Consider the following 13,949-nt stretch of genomic DNA (forward strand, 5'->3'; position numbering starts at 1 on the left):
TAGGAGAAAAAGTGATGGGATAGAACTAGCACACCAGGAGTGGTACCAACCCACAGAATATCTTACACATTTAGCAGGCTGTAGTGCTCAACCTTTGCTGAGGGAGTATATCATCCATGTGATAATTATCTGTCAGGTATATTGAAGAAAAATGGTTGAGAACTTCTTTTAGACAGTAACAAAGCTAAACACTATGTCCTTACCAGAAGTTAAGAACCCCTGACTAACACTCATTGATTCTAAATATACTCTTAGAACAGGCTTGACAAGATAAACTAGTTTGATATCCTTTATTTTACAGATGATTCAGTTAAGACCCAGAGCAGTCAAATAACATGCTCAGAATTTAAATCATCTTTGCTTTTGATTTTAACTTGCTTCTTTATACTTTGATCTACTTTCCATACTGTCTTCAGTTGAGGAGGTGATATATTAGTTTGTTTATTATGATGCCAGAGAAATATGGAGGAAAGATTTTAAAATTAAGGAAAAGAGAGTATGTATTATTTGAAAATTTATGTTGTAGTATTTTGCTTTGGGAAATTGTTTCAAGTTTGTCTGAAGAATATTTTTATTTGAAGTAGCAAACAGGAGAAATGGAAGGAGGAAATGTTCATTTTCAGATAATCTTCGAATTATCCTATTGAGCTGCATTTTCTAATATTTGAGGGCATGAAGCAACATGTCTGCTGTACCTTTTAATTTTCTCATCTGAAATATATTTAACCTCATCCCTTAGTGTCAGTTTTATTGTCTAACTCCATCTTATTTAAATACCTAGCAAAATAGAACAGCAACATTTCTAGTAGAATTATGAACAATGCAATTTTATATCTATAATAATGAAATTGAGTTACCCTTCCTTGTCTTTTGTGTATTAAATATGCTGCTTAATTCTCAATTCTTAGAGGGTAGAAATTAGATTTATATAATTTTCAATGCTTTGTATCTATCTTTCTGTTGGTGATTATGAAAATTTTCCTTGTTCCTCTTTAGAAAGTTGCTTAGACACTGGTAATATTTGTTTTTTGTTTTTTGTTTCTTCAAAATAGGTTTTAGTTTATCTATTACCCATAAATTTATTGTGAAATTTGCCTGTAAGAAATGTTAATCATTATTTCTAAACAGAGATGGGAATGCATATATACTGGAAACAAAAACAAAAGTTACCATCCCCTCTCCTCCTGCCCCCAAGGGGTGAGAGGACTGCAGAAGACAGAACAATACATTGATCTTTCTTATCCGTATGAGTTAACTTTATCTCTTTTGTTCTTATCCTTTTCTATAGATGGCAGGTCTTTATCCACAATTCAAAATTTTTCAGATTTTAAAAAGATAGTTTGGCAGTTTTTTGTATGTTTACCATGCAACCCAGTCATCCTAATCCTCAGTATTTACCTGAGAGAAATGAAGACATATGTCCACATCACAACCTATCTGTGAATATTTATAGCAGCTTTATTTATAATCACCAAAAGTTGGAAATGACCCAAATGTCCATTAGTTGCCAAATGGAAATGCAAATTCAGATGCATCCATATAGTGGAATACTACTGAACAATGAAAAGGAACAAACCACTACTATATCCAGCAACATAATCAATCTTAAAAGCATTATGCTTAGTAAAAGAAGACTAGACTCAAAAGGTTACAAACTATATGATTGCATTCATATGACATTTTGTAGAAAGTGAAACTATAGGGACGGAAATCCAATCAGTGCTTGCCATGGTCTGGGGTTGGGATAGGAGATTGATCACAGAGGGGCATGAGGGAACTTTTTGGAGTGATGGACATGTTCTATGTCTTGATTGTGGTAGTAGTTACCAACTGTGTAAGTTTGTTAAAATTTACAAAACTGTATACCCAGAAAGGGTAAATTTTATTGTATTTAAATTATACCTCAGTTAACAAACATAAAATAAGAAATAACACAGTACCTCTGTCATATTTTATATAATATCCCCACTGAAGTGTGAGGCTGCATTCTGTATTCAAACATTAATGTATTTTGCAGTGAAACATATGAAAGCTGTATACACTATTTTGATTTGCTAAAGTTGCTGAAATGCAATATACCAGAGATGGGTTTGCTTTTAACAATGGGGGATTTATTAGCTTACAAATTTACAGTTCTAAGACTATGACAATATCCAAATTAAGGCATCATCAGGGTGATACCTTTTCTGAAGACCAGCCACCAGCGAGCTTGGGCTCTGCTGTCAGATAGCAAGGCACATGGCAATGTTTGCTAGTCCTTTTCTCCCGAAATCTGTTGCTTCCAGCTTTTAGCTTCAGTGGCTTCCTCTCAGCTTCTCTGGGACTTTTTCTGTGAACTTCTCTTAATTTCATCTCCTTTTCTTTGTGTCCTTTATCCTCTCACACAGGAGTACAGTAAGGATTAAGAGCCACTTTGAATGAGTCACATCTCAACTGAAATAACCTAATCAAAAGGTCCCACATACAATAGGTCTGTATGCACAGGAATGGATTAAAAGAATATGATCCTTTTTGGGGTACATACAGCCTCCAAACTACCACATACACTAAGTGTATCAAGTGTTGCTGTCAAAACCTTTCTGTATTTTGGATTTTCAAATAAAGAATCTTGGATTGATGGCTATAGGAAAAGGGCTACGAATGTAGAACAAATAATATAAATCCATTGGCCCAACTATTTTGGATCAAATACAGATTTTACTTTTCCAAACCACTTGTTGTGGAGCAAACACTGAGATAGTGAAAAATGAATGTCCCATTTCTCCCAACCCCCATGTACCATTAGCACATATAGTTAGCTGATGGCTTGGGTGATTGCAGGCAATCCTAGCACCCAGGCCCAGTACACAGCTTCATAATATACCATGCTAAGAACAAGAGTTCCCTTCTTCCCTCCTTTCTTGTTTTCTTTTAATGTATCAAAAGGTCCTCTCCTAAAAAAAAAAAAAAAAAAATGAAATAAATAACAAGTACTGCTAAGGATTTGGAGACAAAGGAACTTTAGTACATTGTTGGTGGGAATGTAAAATTGTATAGCCACTGTGGAAAACAGTTTGGCAGTTCCTCAAAAAGTTAAACATGGAACTGCCATATGACCTTGCAATCCCAACTCTAGGTATATACCCAAAAGAATTGAAAGCAGGGACTTGAACAGGTATTTGTATATCAGTGTTTGTAGCAGCATTATTCCCAAAAGCCCAAAAGAGGAAGCAGTCCAAATGTCATCACCAGGTGAATGGATAAACAAAATGTGGTATATACATACAGTGGAATATTATTCAGCCTTCATTTCTTAAAAAGGAATAAAGTTCTGATACATGTGACAACATAGATGAACCTTGAGTACCTATTATCAGATATTATATAAACCTTGAATACATATGGTCAGTTATTGTATGTTTCCACTTATATGTGTGGGAGCAGGGGAATGGGGAGTTAATGCCTAATGGGTACAGAGTTTCTGTTTGGAATATTGGAAAGATTCTGATAATAGATGGTGGTAAAGGTAGCACAGCATTGTGAATGTGGATAATCCCACTTGCGAGTGATTGAGATGGGAATGTTTATTTTTCCATAATTTAAAAAGGAGAGACTAAAAATACAGTGACAATTAAATGCAATACATGATCCTGAACTGGATCTGATAATGAAGGAGAAAATGCCCAAAAGGGCATTACTGGGACATAAGAAAAACTGCAATATAGACTATAAGCTTTATATCAATGTTAAATTTCTTGAACTCAGTAATTGTATTTAAGGGGTTACATAAATAAATATCCTTATTCTTAGGAAATGTACATTGAAATAATAAGTGTTCAAGGAGCACGATGTATACAACCTACACTCAGATGTTTAGAAAATAGATAATTAGATAAATAGATAGCTAGATTGATGGAAGTATGGTGGATGGATGGATTGGTAGGTGGATGTATGAATGTATCAATGGACGGATGGATGGATGGGAGGAATGACATGGCAAATATGGCAAAATGTTAAAAATTGGTGGATCTGGGAGTCTGGGAGTGGGGTATATTGGAGTTCTCTGTATGGGTTTTGTATTATTTTTTTGCAACTGTCCTGTAGGTTTGAAAGTACTTCCAAATAAATTTTTTAAAGTTCTTTCTTCTGCAGCATGATCTAAAAGGTCATTTTCTTTTAAAATGCAGGCACACTTTGCAGAATGTCTCATTGGTTAACAGCTTCTTGGAAGAACACCTCTCTTAGCTTTTAATGTTTAACTTTAGAGAATGTATGCAACTTTCTATCTCCTAATGTAACCTTCTTTGGCCAATATATATTTATATTCACATCCCCAAATTTTAATATCCACATTTTAAACAACAACAACAAAAAATAGGCAGGAAAAGTTTTATGTTATATTCTAAATACAATTGACAGAATGTTGGAAATAGATATAAATGAGTTGAAAAGCCTCACAAGTGCCAAAAAATTGAATGTGTGTCTTAGATGTTGCTGAGACTAAGAGACACCGTGTTACTGCATACAAAGGAACTGGTTGTTAACAACCATGTTATTTATTGATTTCATTGTATGTTCTGGCAGAGCTTTTGTCATATATGAGTTTATATCCTGTCTCAGAAATGTTGTAGTACATTGGTTGGGGTTTTTGTGTTACAATTTTTATGATTTAAATATAGAAATTTTATATTTAAATATTAATATATGATTTAAATATAGGATAAATAGTTGTTTGGGGGAGCCTTGTACCTCTGAAAATTTGTTTTCAGCTATCCTGTGGGGATGGAGTGTCTCCCTTTTATTAAAACATAGGAAAATTCTTCTCAATTAGTAATCTTATTGGTTTATATCTACTTTCAGGTTAGGTGAGCCTTTTCCTTAAAAAGTGTCCTCCTGACAAAATAGTACTATCTGTAATTAAAGAACAAAGTTATATAAAACACCACTTTTCCCCCTGAAAGGTCTGCTTTCATTTAGCTTTTAGCTAAAGCTCTACGAAAACTTTAGAATTGTTAACCAAGTAAATAGTCCAAGTTGGGAATAATTTCTTTACTGCTAATTTAAAGTTCTTAAGCACCACTTGTTAGCAGTTTGGCACCCCCCCCCCCCCCCCACCGATAATGTTTATCCATTATCCATTAGGGCAACATTAAAAGTGTCTTAGAAAGATATCTGACCAAGATGGAAAATCAAGCTAAAAATTATCATTTAAATCTTAACTTTCATTTGCTAATTAACAACAAAATGAAGGCTTCCTGAAAGATAATGTGACTTGCCAGAGGCCATACAATTAAAAATCAGTGAGGGAGCTAGAACTTGGTCCATACCTTATATCATCCAGTCCATTGTTTTTCCTTGTATTTCACACTGATGAATTAGTTGTTTGGTAATCGTTTGGGGAAAAAAGTTTATTTTATAGAGTTTTAGCAGTGACAATTTTAGGTGTAAGAAGAATATTGAAAGTAGTTTATTAGGATAAAAGATGACTTAGTAAGTAGTCATTAAGAATACTGCAGTGCAGTTGAATAAAAGTTTCAGTTTTTCTGTCTGTTTTCTTTGCACTGTCTGTGATGATAAGCACTAGCTACAAGTGTGTATTGCATACTTGAAATATGGTTAGTGTGACTAAGGAATGGAATTTTTATTTTTATATAATTTTAATTAATTTAAATGTAGAAAGTCATGTGGGGGCTATTAGCTGTTGTACTGGACAGCCTAGTTTAGAGGTTAGATGGAATTGTAGCACAGCTGATTTTTAATGTTAGATAATGGTGAGTTGTCGGAGATAATAGGGGGAAAGGATAATCACCAGGGAAATACTTTGTTCATATTTACAAATTGAAGGCCCTAAATTATTCTGTCTTTAGAATGGAATGGGGCGTTTAGTGTGGCCATGGTTCTAGATGTAACCAGTGGATATGGACTTTGAGGCCAGTGTCAGAAGGAGTGAGAAAATTAGTAAAATTTAGAAGTTGAGAGCTCTTATAACTTTGTAATTGTCTCCCAATTGTCCTGAAAATACTCATGAAAAATCTCAGAGAGAAAAAGTAATTCAAGAATTCTTGGGGCCATTGTTAACATACAGTAAAATAACAGTCTATCTAAAAACTGCCTTTGGTGCAAAACCTAACTTTTAACTTCTTGGCATTAGATTATTTCCTGATGCTTTAGCTAAATTCCTTCCATTGTTATATAGCTGGTTTTTGTCACCTCAATTAGTATTTTATTTCCCATATAGGGCAGCTGTCAGTTTAAGCTACAAGATTCAGTTCAACTCTTATATCTGCTGGTACCTTGATGAGAAAATATCTATGTCAGACTTATATCAGTTCATGATACTATTGAGCACTTAGCAACGTAAGGGCTCCTACTTCAACCTAGCTGAGATTCTTGACTGAAGTCTTAACGTAGCTCTTCCCTTGAGATGCCTAATAAGTTCAGGATTTAAAGCATGCTGTGGGAAATGCAAAATGCAGTGATCATTTGAATAGATCCAAAATGGATTTTCTTCATTCCTATTGCCTTTGTCCAAAGAGTTAAAGTAAAGTAGATGGTAAATACTGTGTATATACTGTTTTTTGCCCATTTTCACAAGTTCGTCTGAAACCCAACTGCTTTATTATGGTTATGAAGGAAAAATTTGTTTTATTTTATTTATGTTTAATATATTTAATGCTTGTAATTCTCATTGTTCTTAATATTGTTTTATTTTTATTGCTATTTTATTACTCTTTTCTTTTGCCTACATGGCTTCTTCAAAGCTCAGTTTTGGTGAGTTGTACTTACATGCTGGTCTAGTTTAGGACCTGACAGATAGTACATTCCGTGAAACCTTAGATCATTCATTTAACTACCCTGGTGCCAGTTTCATTGACTGTAAACGAATATGTTACAGGGATGATTCAGAAATCAAGGGTGGGCTGGTATGGAGAAGAGTGACTTTGAAATAGCATCCTTCCATCATTGCATATAAAGAGAGAGGTCACTGATAGTTGTTATTATGCATGGTTTGAAAGTAAGAGAAAAGAAAGGTCAGAATTATTTTTTAGTCCCTTATTGCTTTAAGAATTTGTGTTTTTTTTTTTTATAATCTTTCCAATATATTCCATTTCAATAAAACCAAATGACTAATTTTTATAAAACTAAATCCACTTTGATCCTGTCAGCTGCTGAAAAGGGTGGAGGGTGGGCAAAAGCCCCTTAAACTATTAAAATTGAGATTAGTCAATGATCATTACTTCTATTTATTGTTGTAAGTTTCCTTTTTTTTTTTTTTTTAAGTACTTCTGCCTTTACACTGAGTGAAAGAGAAGCTGTTTCTGACTCAGTTGTTTCTGTATCTGAGAAATAGAAGGAGTTTTATTTTTAACTTTCATTCCAATAACATAGCTCCTTAACACATTAACTCATACATGTGAATGAGCGTGTGTGTGTGTGGGGGGGTGTCTGCCATACATAATCAGTGGTTATTTGACTAATAAAAACAATTTAGACTTTGGAAAGTAAACTTGGTAGCCTGCTCATTTTTTATCCCACTTACTTTATTCTAATGAAAGAAAAATATTTTAAGCCATCTATTTTCTCCATTCCTCACTGTTATTATCTTGACTATAATTGCTTAGTTTCCTTTCTGGCTGATCTATTGCTAGTCTTTATCAGGATGTTATTAAAGAATATAAATGGTCCGTAGAACTGTACTCTCAGCCAGAATATTTTCAAATTCTCAGCTGAAGTGAAACAGAATTGGTGGTTTCATTGTGAAGTAAGTAGCTCAGATTTGTTGTTAGAGTGTGTGAGGAACTCTAAATTCATTATGTTCATAGTTCTGCGCTGTGGCATTAGAAAAATAGCTTCAACTGTTTATGCATTGTGGTCCTTGGGCACCAGATAGTGGATGTTGGAATGTATTGCAGAAAAGCTGATTAAAGTGCTGTGGTCTCCAAGAATACGAGTAGAATGTCATTTGTAATGCCTGTGTCTGACTGTTGGATGCACTTACATATTTCCTTTTGAAAGCTTTGGTTTATTATCAGCTTATCCAGGAGGGAATAACATTTTTGCAAAACTGTGGCTTTTGGTGAAAACATCAATAAACTATGCCTGATGAGAAGTTTATGTAGGTGGACTGATTTGAACTTGAGAGGTCCCAAATACTTTGCAGTTTTATTAACTATCTTGTAGGAGTCATGTTTCACTATGACTTAAATTTCAATAGTAGCTATTTTTATTTTACAATCTTTATGTTTTTTTTTTTACTGCATATCAGTGAATTTATAGGAACTCTAAAATATAAACTATGTCAGAATTCATTGATTTTTCACTTCTTCCCTCCCTCCATTTTATGGTATTTCCTCATTGCTTTCAAAATAAAACTTAAACTTCTTAGCTTAGAGAGCCATTCATGATCTTGGCATTTCTTTTCTGCCCCATTCCCCTGCAGGCGTCTTTGCTCCAGCCTTACAGAGTTACCATTTCCCTTCTTGTTTCTTTTACTTTAGTTGCTTCATTCTCCCCCCAACCACCCTTCTTCACCTGAGGAGCACCTGTTCTTCCTTCAAGATTACTGGTTTCCCCTCTTCAAGGAACCCTTCTTTGAATCACAATTACCCTGCCTTTTATTAATCCCATTTAGACTAGCCTGTAAGTTTTTCTACACACTTTCAAAAGATTTTATTCCTACTCTACTGTGATCGTTTATTTACTTGACTGTCTCCTTTAATAGACCAATATTCTGGAGCTGAGAGACTACAGGGTCTTTTCTCATTTTGTATCTTGCACATTGGCCTTTTGAATAAATCTTTAGTGTCTGACTGGACGACTTTTATCAATATATGTCCATAATTCAGTATACTTTGTTCTTGGTTCTTAAGGCATTGGAGGATGTGGGTTATGCCACTTTCCTCACAAGGAACTTTTAAAAATAACTTTAGACATTGTTATCTAAAATGTTTAATAAATGTAGGTCTTTGGCTTTGAGGAGAGGCAAGAGCATTATTGACTGGAGGATATAATTTTATACTGTCAAAGAATTAGGTAAAGAATCTGGAATATGGTTTACAGGAAATTTGAAAGACAGTCTGCTATTATCATGAAATCATACATTCTAGCTTATTGATGTATATTGTTAAACCTGTGGCTTTAATGATGTATGAAATTCCCTTAGGGGAGAATATATATTTTCATACTTTTTCTTTATTTGTAAATATGTAGTTTGTTATCGTTTCTAGGTCTTAACCAAAATTAATCCAAGAGGCAAGATGAAGTTTAAGCTAAAAGAATATTTAATAATGATGGGTTGTAGAATATAAACACGTGCTTGGTGGTCATGAGGCATCTTTATTGTATTTGCATCAATATTCTGCATTTTGTACCAAAATAGAAACAAAAGGCAAAGAAATTTGTATTTACAAATGTTAATATTTAAAAATAATTTAAGTATATTTCATAATAGAATTATAACACTCTCATTTAATCTAAAATTTTAGTTCTTATATGTACCCTTTCCATTTATTTTCATACAATTATTTGCTCAGATATTTTAAATAATTACTTCTTTAATGATGTAGCACACTGAGTCAGCACATTGCAACTGAATCCTAGTCTTGGCTGTTCTTTTTATATTTTGAATGATCAAACATTATATTAAAATTCCTTGTCCTTCAATTGAGCTTGCAAAATAAACTTGTTTCTTAGATTTTAAGAGCCCTAAGAAATTTGTTATAGGAGGTTTTAATTATATTTCTATTTTTAATCTGTGATATACTCAAAAATCCATTGTGAAAAGATAAAATGTGCAAAATTTCCCTGCATTTCATGAAACTGGATATCTGCTCATTCTGTGAGACCTCTGCTTATTTTAAAAAAGTATTTATAAGATTTATTGTTTGTTAAAATTTGATATTGAATTAGTATAAAGTATAAAGATTACAGTACTTTAGAATATTATCATTTAAAAATAGATTCACTGTTTGGGTTTTTGGAGCGCTGCTTCCAAGAGGTTCATAGCATTTGGTACGTACTTCACGTATTTCTAGTCTACAGACCTACCCTATCCTCTATCGAGGCAAAAGGCTTCACGGTTCTGATATTTGCATTTTCTGCCACTATAAAGATCAACAATGGTAATTTAAAAAAAAACTAAAAAACAAAAAGACAACTTTCCGTGTCATTACAAATAAAACTGAGTTTTTTGAAGACTAGTAATTTGTACCTTTAAAAAACCACATTATTTTGCTTTTGTCTCAGAATGTATTATGCTTCACAAGTGTACTGTGACAGCCTGAATAGAAAAGGGGGGAGGGGACATTGTCTTCAGCTGGCATGCTGTTATCAGAGGGAATGTGTTTCTGGACATGAGATTTAGCATTCATTGGTTGTCTGAAGAAAGGTATTTCATCTGAGGATTGGACAAGAAGCTGCGTCAATTTGCTGCCCGTCTCCAAGGCACTGGTGATGCTGCCTTCACAAGCTGGCTAACGTCACGGCTCCATCACCCAGCGGGGTGTGGACTCTCTTTTTCTGTTCTTCTCTATTTAATTCTCTGTTTGCTGCCTGCTGCATTTCTTAATCTGTCTTCTGCCAAATGCTAACAGCATGATATTTTGCAATCATCTAGGTGAATACAAGAAAGACGAACTCCTAGAAGCTGCTAGGTAAGTGATTCCATTCATTTTAAGTGTGTATAATGCATTTAAGGGAGAAAAGGGGGAGGGCAGGTGGAGGACTATAAAAATTATAACATGTTATTGTCTTGCTTGGATTTTATGTGGTAATGCAGATAAGACCTTATTCTAAATCTTTGTACACTTTATTTTACATGATTGGTGTATTTAATGATAAAATCTTTCAATATGGTGATGATTATAAGGCTAATTTTATTTGGAACATTTCTTAAGGTACCTGCAAACCTTAGTTACCCAGCTTTTCAAATGATATTCTTGGAGTATTTAAATGACTATATCTTCATTTTCCTCTGAAAATTTTTCTAGCAAAGCTTGAATGAGGGGCATAAAGTAAATGTTAAAATTCTCATTGGTTTTCTTTTGTTCTTGGTCATTTATAATTTAATTGATTAGCTTTTTGAAACATTTTGTATGTATTCCTTACTCCAATGTTTTAGATCACATATCAGAATAAAGTTTGTTATTAAGAAGGTGACTTTCTGCAGAAAAATAAAACAAATAAAAATGTAAAAAGCAACATTATCCAAGATATACCACTATATAATGATGAACAGGAATTAGTTAGAAACATAGTAATTGAATTGAATATAGCGAAAGAGAATCATAGAGATCCATATAAAAGAAATCAAAGCAAACCGAGATTATTTTTCACTCTCTTGTGAAAATATCCATAAGTAGTCATAAGCAGCTCTATGATTTTATAGGAATTGACTGATTACCTTTTTATAGGAGTGGTAATGAAGAAAAACTAATGGCTTTACTGACTCCTCTAAATGTGAATTGCCATGCAAGTGATGGGCGAAAAGTAAGTTATTTAAAATATGATATCCTCTTCTCTAATTTCTTTTCACTTTGCAATTAAATTTTTTAAAGTTGGCATACACTTATGGTGTATTTTTACTGGCATCTTTTCTCTGCAAAATGAAATGCTGCTGTATCTGTTACTGGCATTTGTGACATTTCATAGACCTGGTGAAGCATGGATCTTAAGTAAGTCTTTTCTCTTAAATGTCAGACAGTGAAAGTTGTTTAAGTAGAATTGTAGCTTTGTTGGTGGTTAAAATTACAACAGCATATATTATTTTCCGTGTATGATAATGTTTACATCATATTTACCCATCTTTGTTAGGTTATTTGCAGCTTTGATTTCTTATTTGGCAGAGGAAGATGTATTTGCTAGACCAGTGCTTTTCCATTTATACCTGAGAAAATGTTGCTAATGATTTTTTTAGAACTATATAGCATCACTGCTTTTTTTATTATTATTATTAGCTAAGTTTTTATTGTGGTGTACTGAGAGAAAATAGATTAAAGCAAAGAGAAATATTCTGCATTAATATACAGATGCCATAAATGTAGGGTAACATATAAAATGTACAGCCAGCAGCTTCATTATCTGCTTCATATTCTTGCTGATTATAGACTGAAACGTAATCCTTTGCATACAGCCTTTGGTAATTGCAAAGTTTTGTACTCATTAACCTAGTAGAAACTGAAAATCAAAGCACTTTGTACTATAAAAGCTTTTTTAAAAACATATACAGCTAATTTTTGAATGGTAAAGGATGATTTTCATATCTTAAAAACCTAAAATATTTTCAAAAATACACTGTAAATATTGAGGAAAATCATCTTGTGCCTAGTATTTAAAGAATGAATTCTTTTGAAGTTATTTATAGTGAAAATGTGCTATGGCAAATATCAGGATGGATGGCACCCACTTAAAAATAATAAACTATTTTGCTGTTTTTTTTTAAAAAAAATCACATTTCTGTGAGTAATAATTTTGTAGATTAAATCCCTCAGTTTTCCTTGACTGCTTTCTCACTTTTTTCCTACACTAATGAAACCCATAGAATAGTGGCAAGGAATTGAGTTCCTCAAAATATAATATATTTTATTTATTGTAGATGTAAATTGTTTCAGATGACCCAATCTGTATAATTTGAGGAGAGACTTCTACTTTCATGAAATGTTGAAATATGTGTATCAAGCTTATATACTAGCAAAAATTGACTCAGTACTACTTACTACAGACCATTTGGAGGTGGTTTTCCTTTGATTTTGTAGTGCTTTGGGGATTTTAACAGTTAAGAGCTCCAGATCCTTTCAGTAGGTAAAGTGGTGACCTCTATCAGTATTCAGAAAAGGGTCTTCTGATCTGTGGTAAGTGCAGCTATGTCTCTTTTAGAGCCCAACCTATTCAGTTTTCTATAGCCATTTTAATACTACAGAATTTATGTGAAATTACTACAGCAGGGGAGTCTGCAGGCCAGACTGATTCCCCAATCCTTACCCTTACTCAACAGCCCCATTTCTAGCACAGTAAATCCTAATAATTAAGGAACATGAACACTGACTCTTAACCAGTTCCCCTCTTCTCTCTTCTTGGCCCCCTACACAAATGTGTAGAATTCCTTTATCTTCCCTTTTCCCCAAAGGAGGTTGGAATACATTTTCCTCATTACTTTAACAGATTTCTCTTCCAAATTCCTATAGCTCCTTATTTGTATTACTCTTATGGCATTTACCACAGAGTTCTTTGAATTGTAGTTATTCATATGTGTCTTCTTCTTCTACTCATCTGTTAGCTCTCTTTGTATTTTGTTTAGGACCAAACCTTGTATGTTGCATGTAGCAGAAGCTTAAGGCATGAATATGCTCCCTGATAAACATAATTTTATTCTCTGCGTGAGAAAAACATCTGCACTCTGTGCCCTTTAGAAAATTAAATCAGAAATATGTGAATTGGAGAGTATATATTTTCTTTTACTGTTATTGCTGTTATTATCTACCATGAGGTAGAACTGAATATTTTAATATATAAGACATTTTTAAGAAGATGCCTCAGTGTTATTATAATACTAGAGGATTCATAACATATAGATAATACAATAAATCTCCAAAATATACTCTCTTCTCAAACTAAGTTAGATAGAAAAAGAAAATTAGACTTCAGCATTTAATTAGGTTTTACTGCTATGCATAGAAAATCATTCACAACTGTCCATTTCTATGGAAAATGCAAATAGTGTTGTAATTAAGATTGAAAAATGTTCATATTTAGATATTTTCCCCTGTTATATCATAGTAATTCTTATTAAATGTACCAGTTGCAGTAAAGCCATGAAGTGGTAAATATTCTGGGTGCTGGTAGTGATTGGGACAAGATCTCTTAATTATGACAGTATCTTCGTTTCTTTGTGTTAGTGCCCTGAAAATGTGTGAGCAAATCTACCTGCTAAATTACATGTGTCTCTCTTAGATATTTGTATTTTTTCAGACCAT

General features: G+C 33.3%; 1 protein-coding gene across 1 annotated transcript in view; it reads left to right on the top strand.

The window, feature by feature from the left end:
• TNKS (tankyrase) overlaps positions 1-13,949 on the top strand; it is a 254,709-nt gene that overhangs the window by 148,920 nt on the left and 91,840 nt on the right. Inside the window, exons 4-5 of the mRNA XM_037831282.1 lie at positions 10,595-10,631; positions 11,391-11,466. Of these exons, the coding sequence (XP_037687210.1) occupies positions 10,595-10,631; positions 11,391-11,466 (113 nt within the window). The remainder of the gene's footprint in view (positions 1-10,594; positions 10,632-11,390; positions 11,467-13,949) is intronic.

Source organism: Choloepus didactylus, chromosome 3 (assembly GCF_015220235.1).
Source record: "Choloepus didactylus isolate mChoDid1 chromosome 3, mChoDid1.pri, whole genome shotgun sequence".
In the NCBI taxonomy this organism is placed as follows: domain Eukaryota; kingdom Metazoa; phylum Chordata; class Mammalia; order Pilosa; family Megalonychidae; genus Choloepus; species Choloepus didactylus.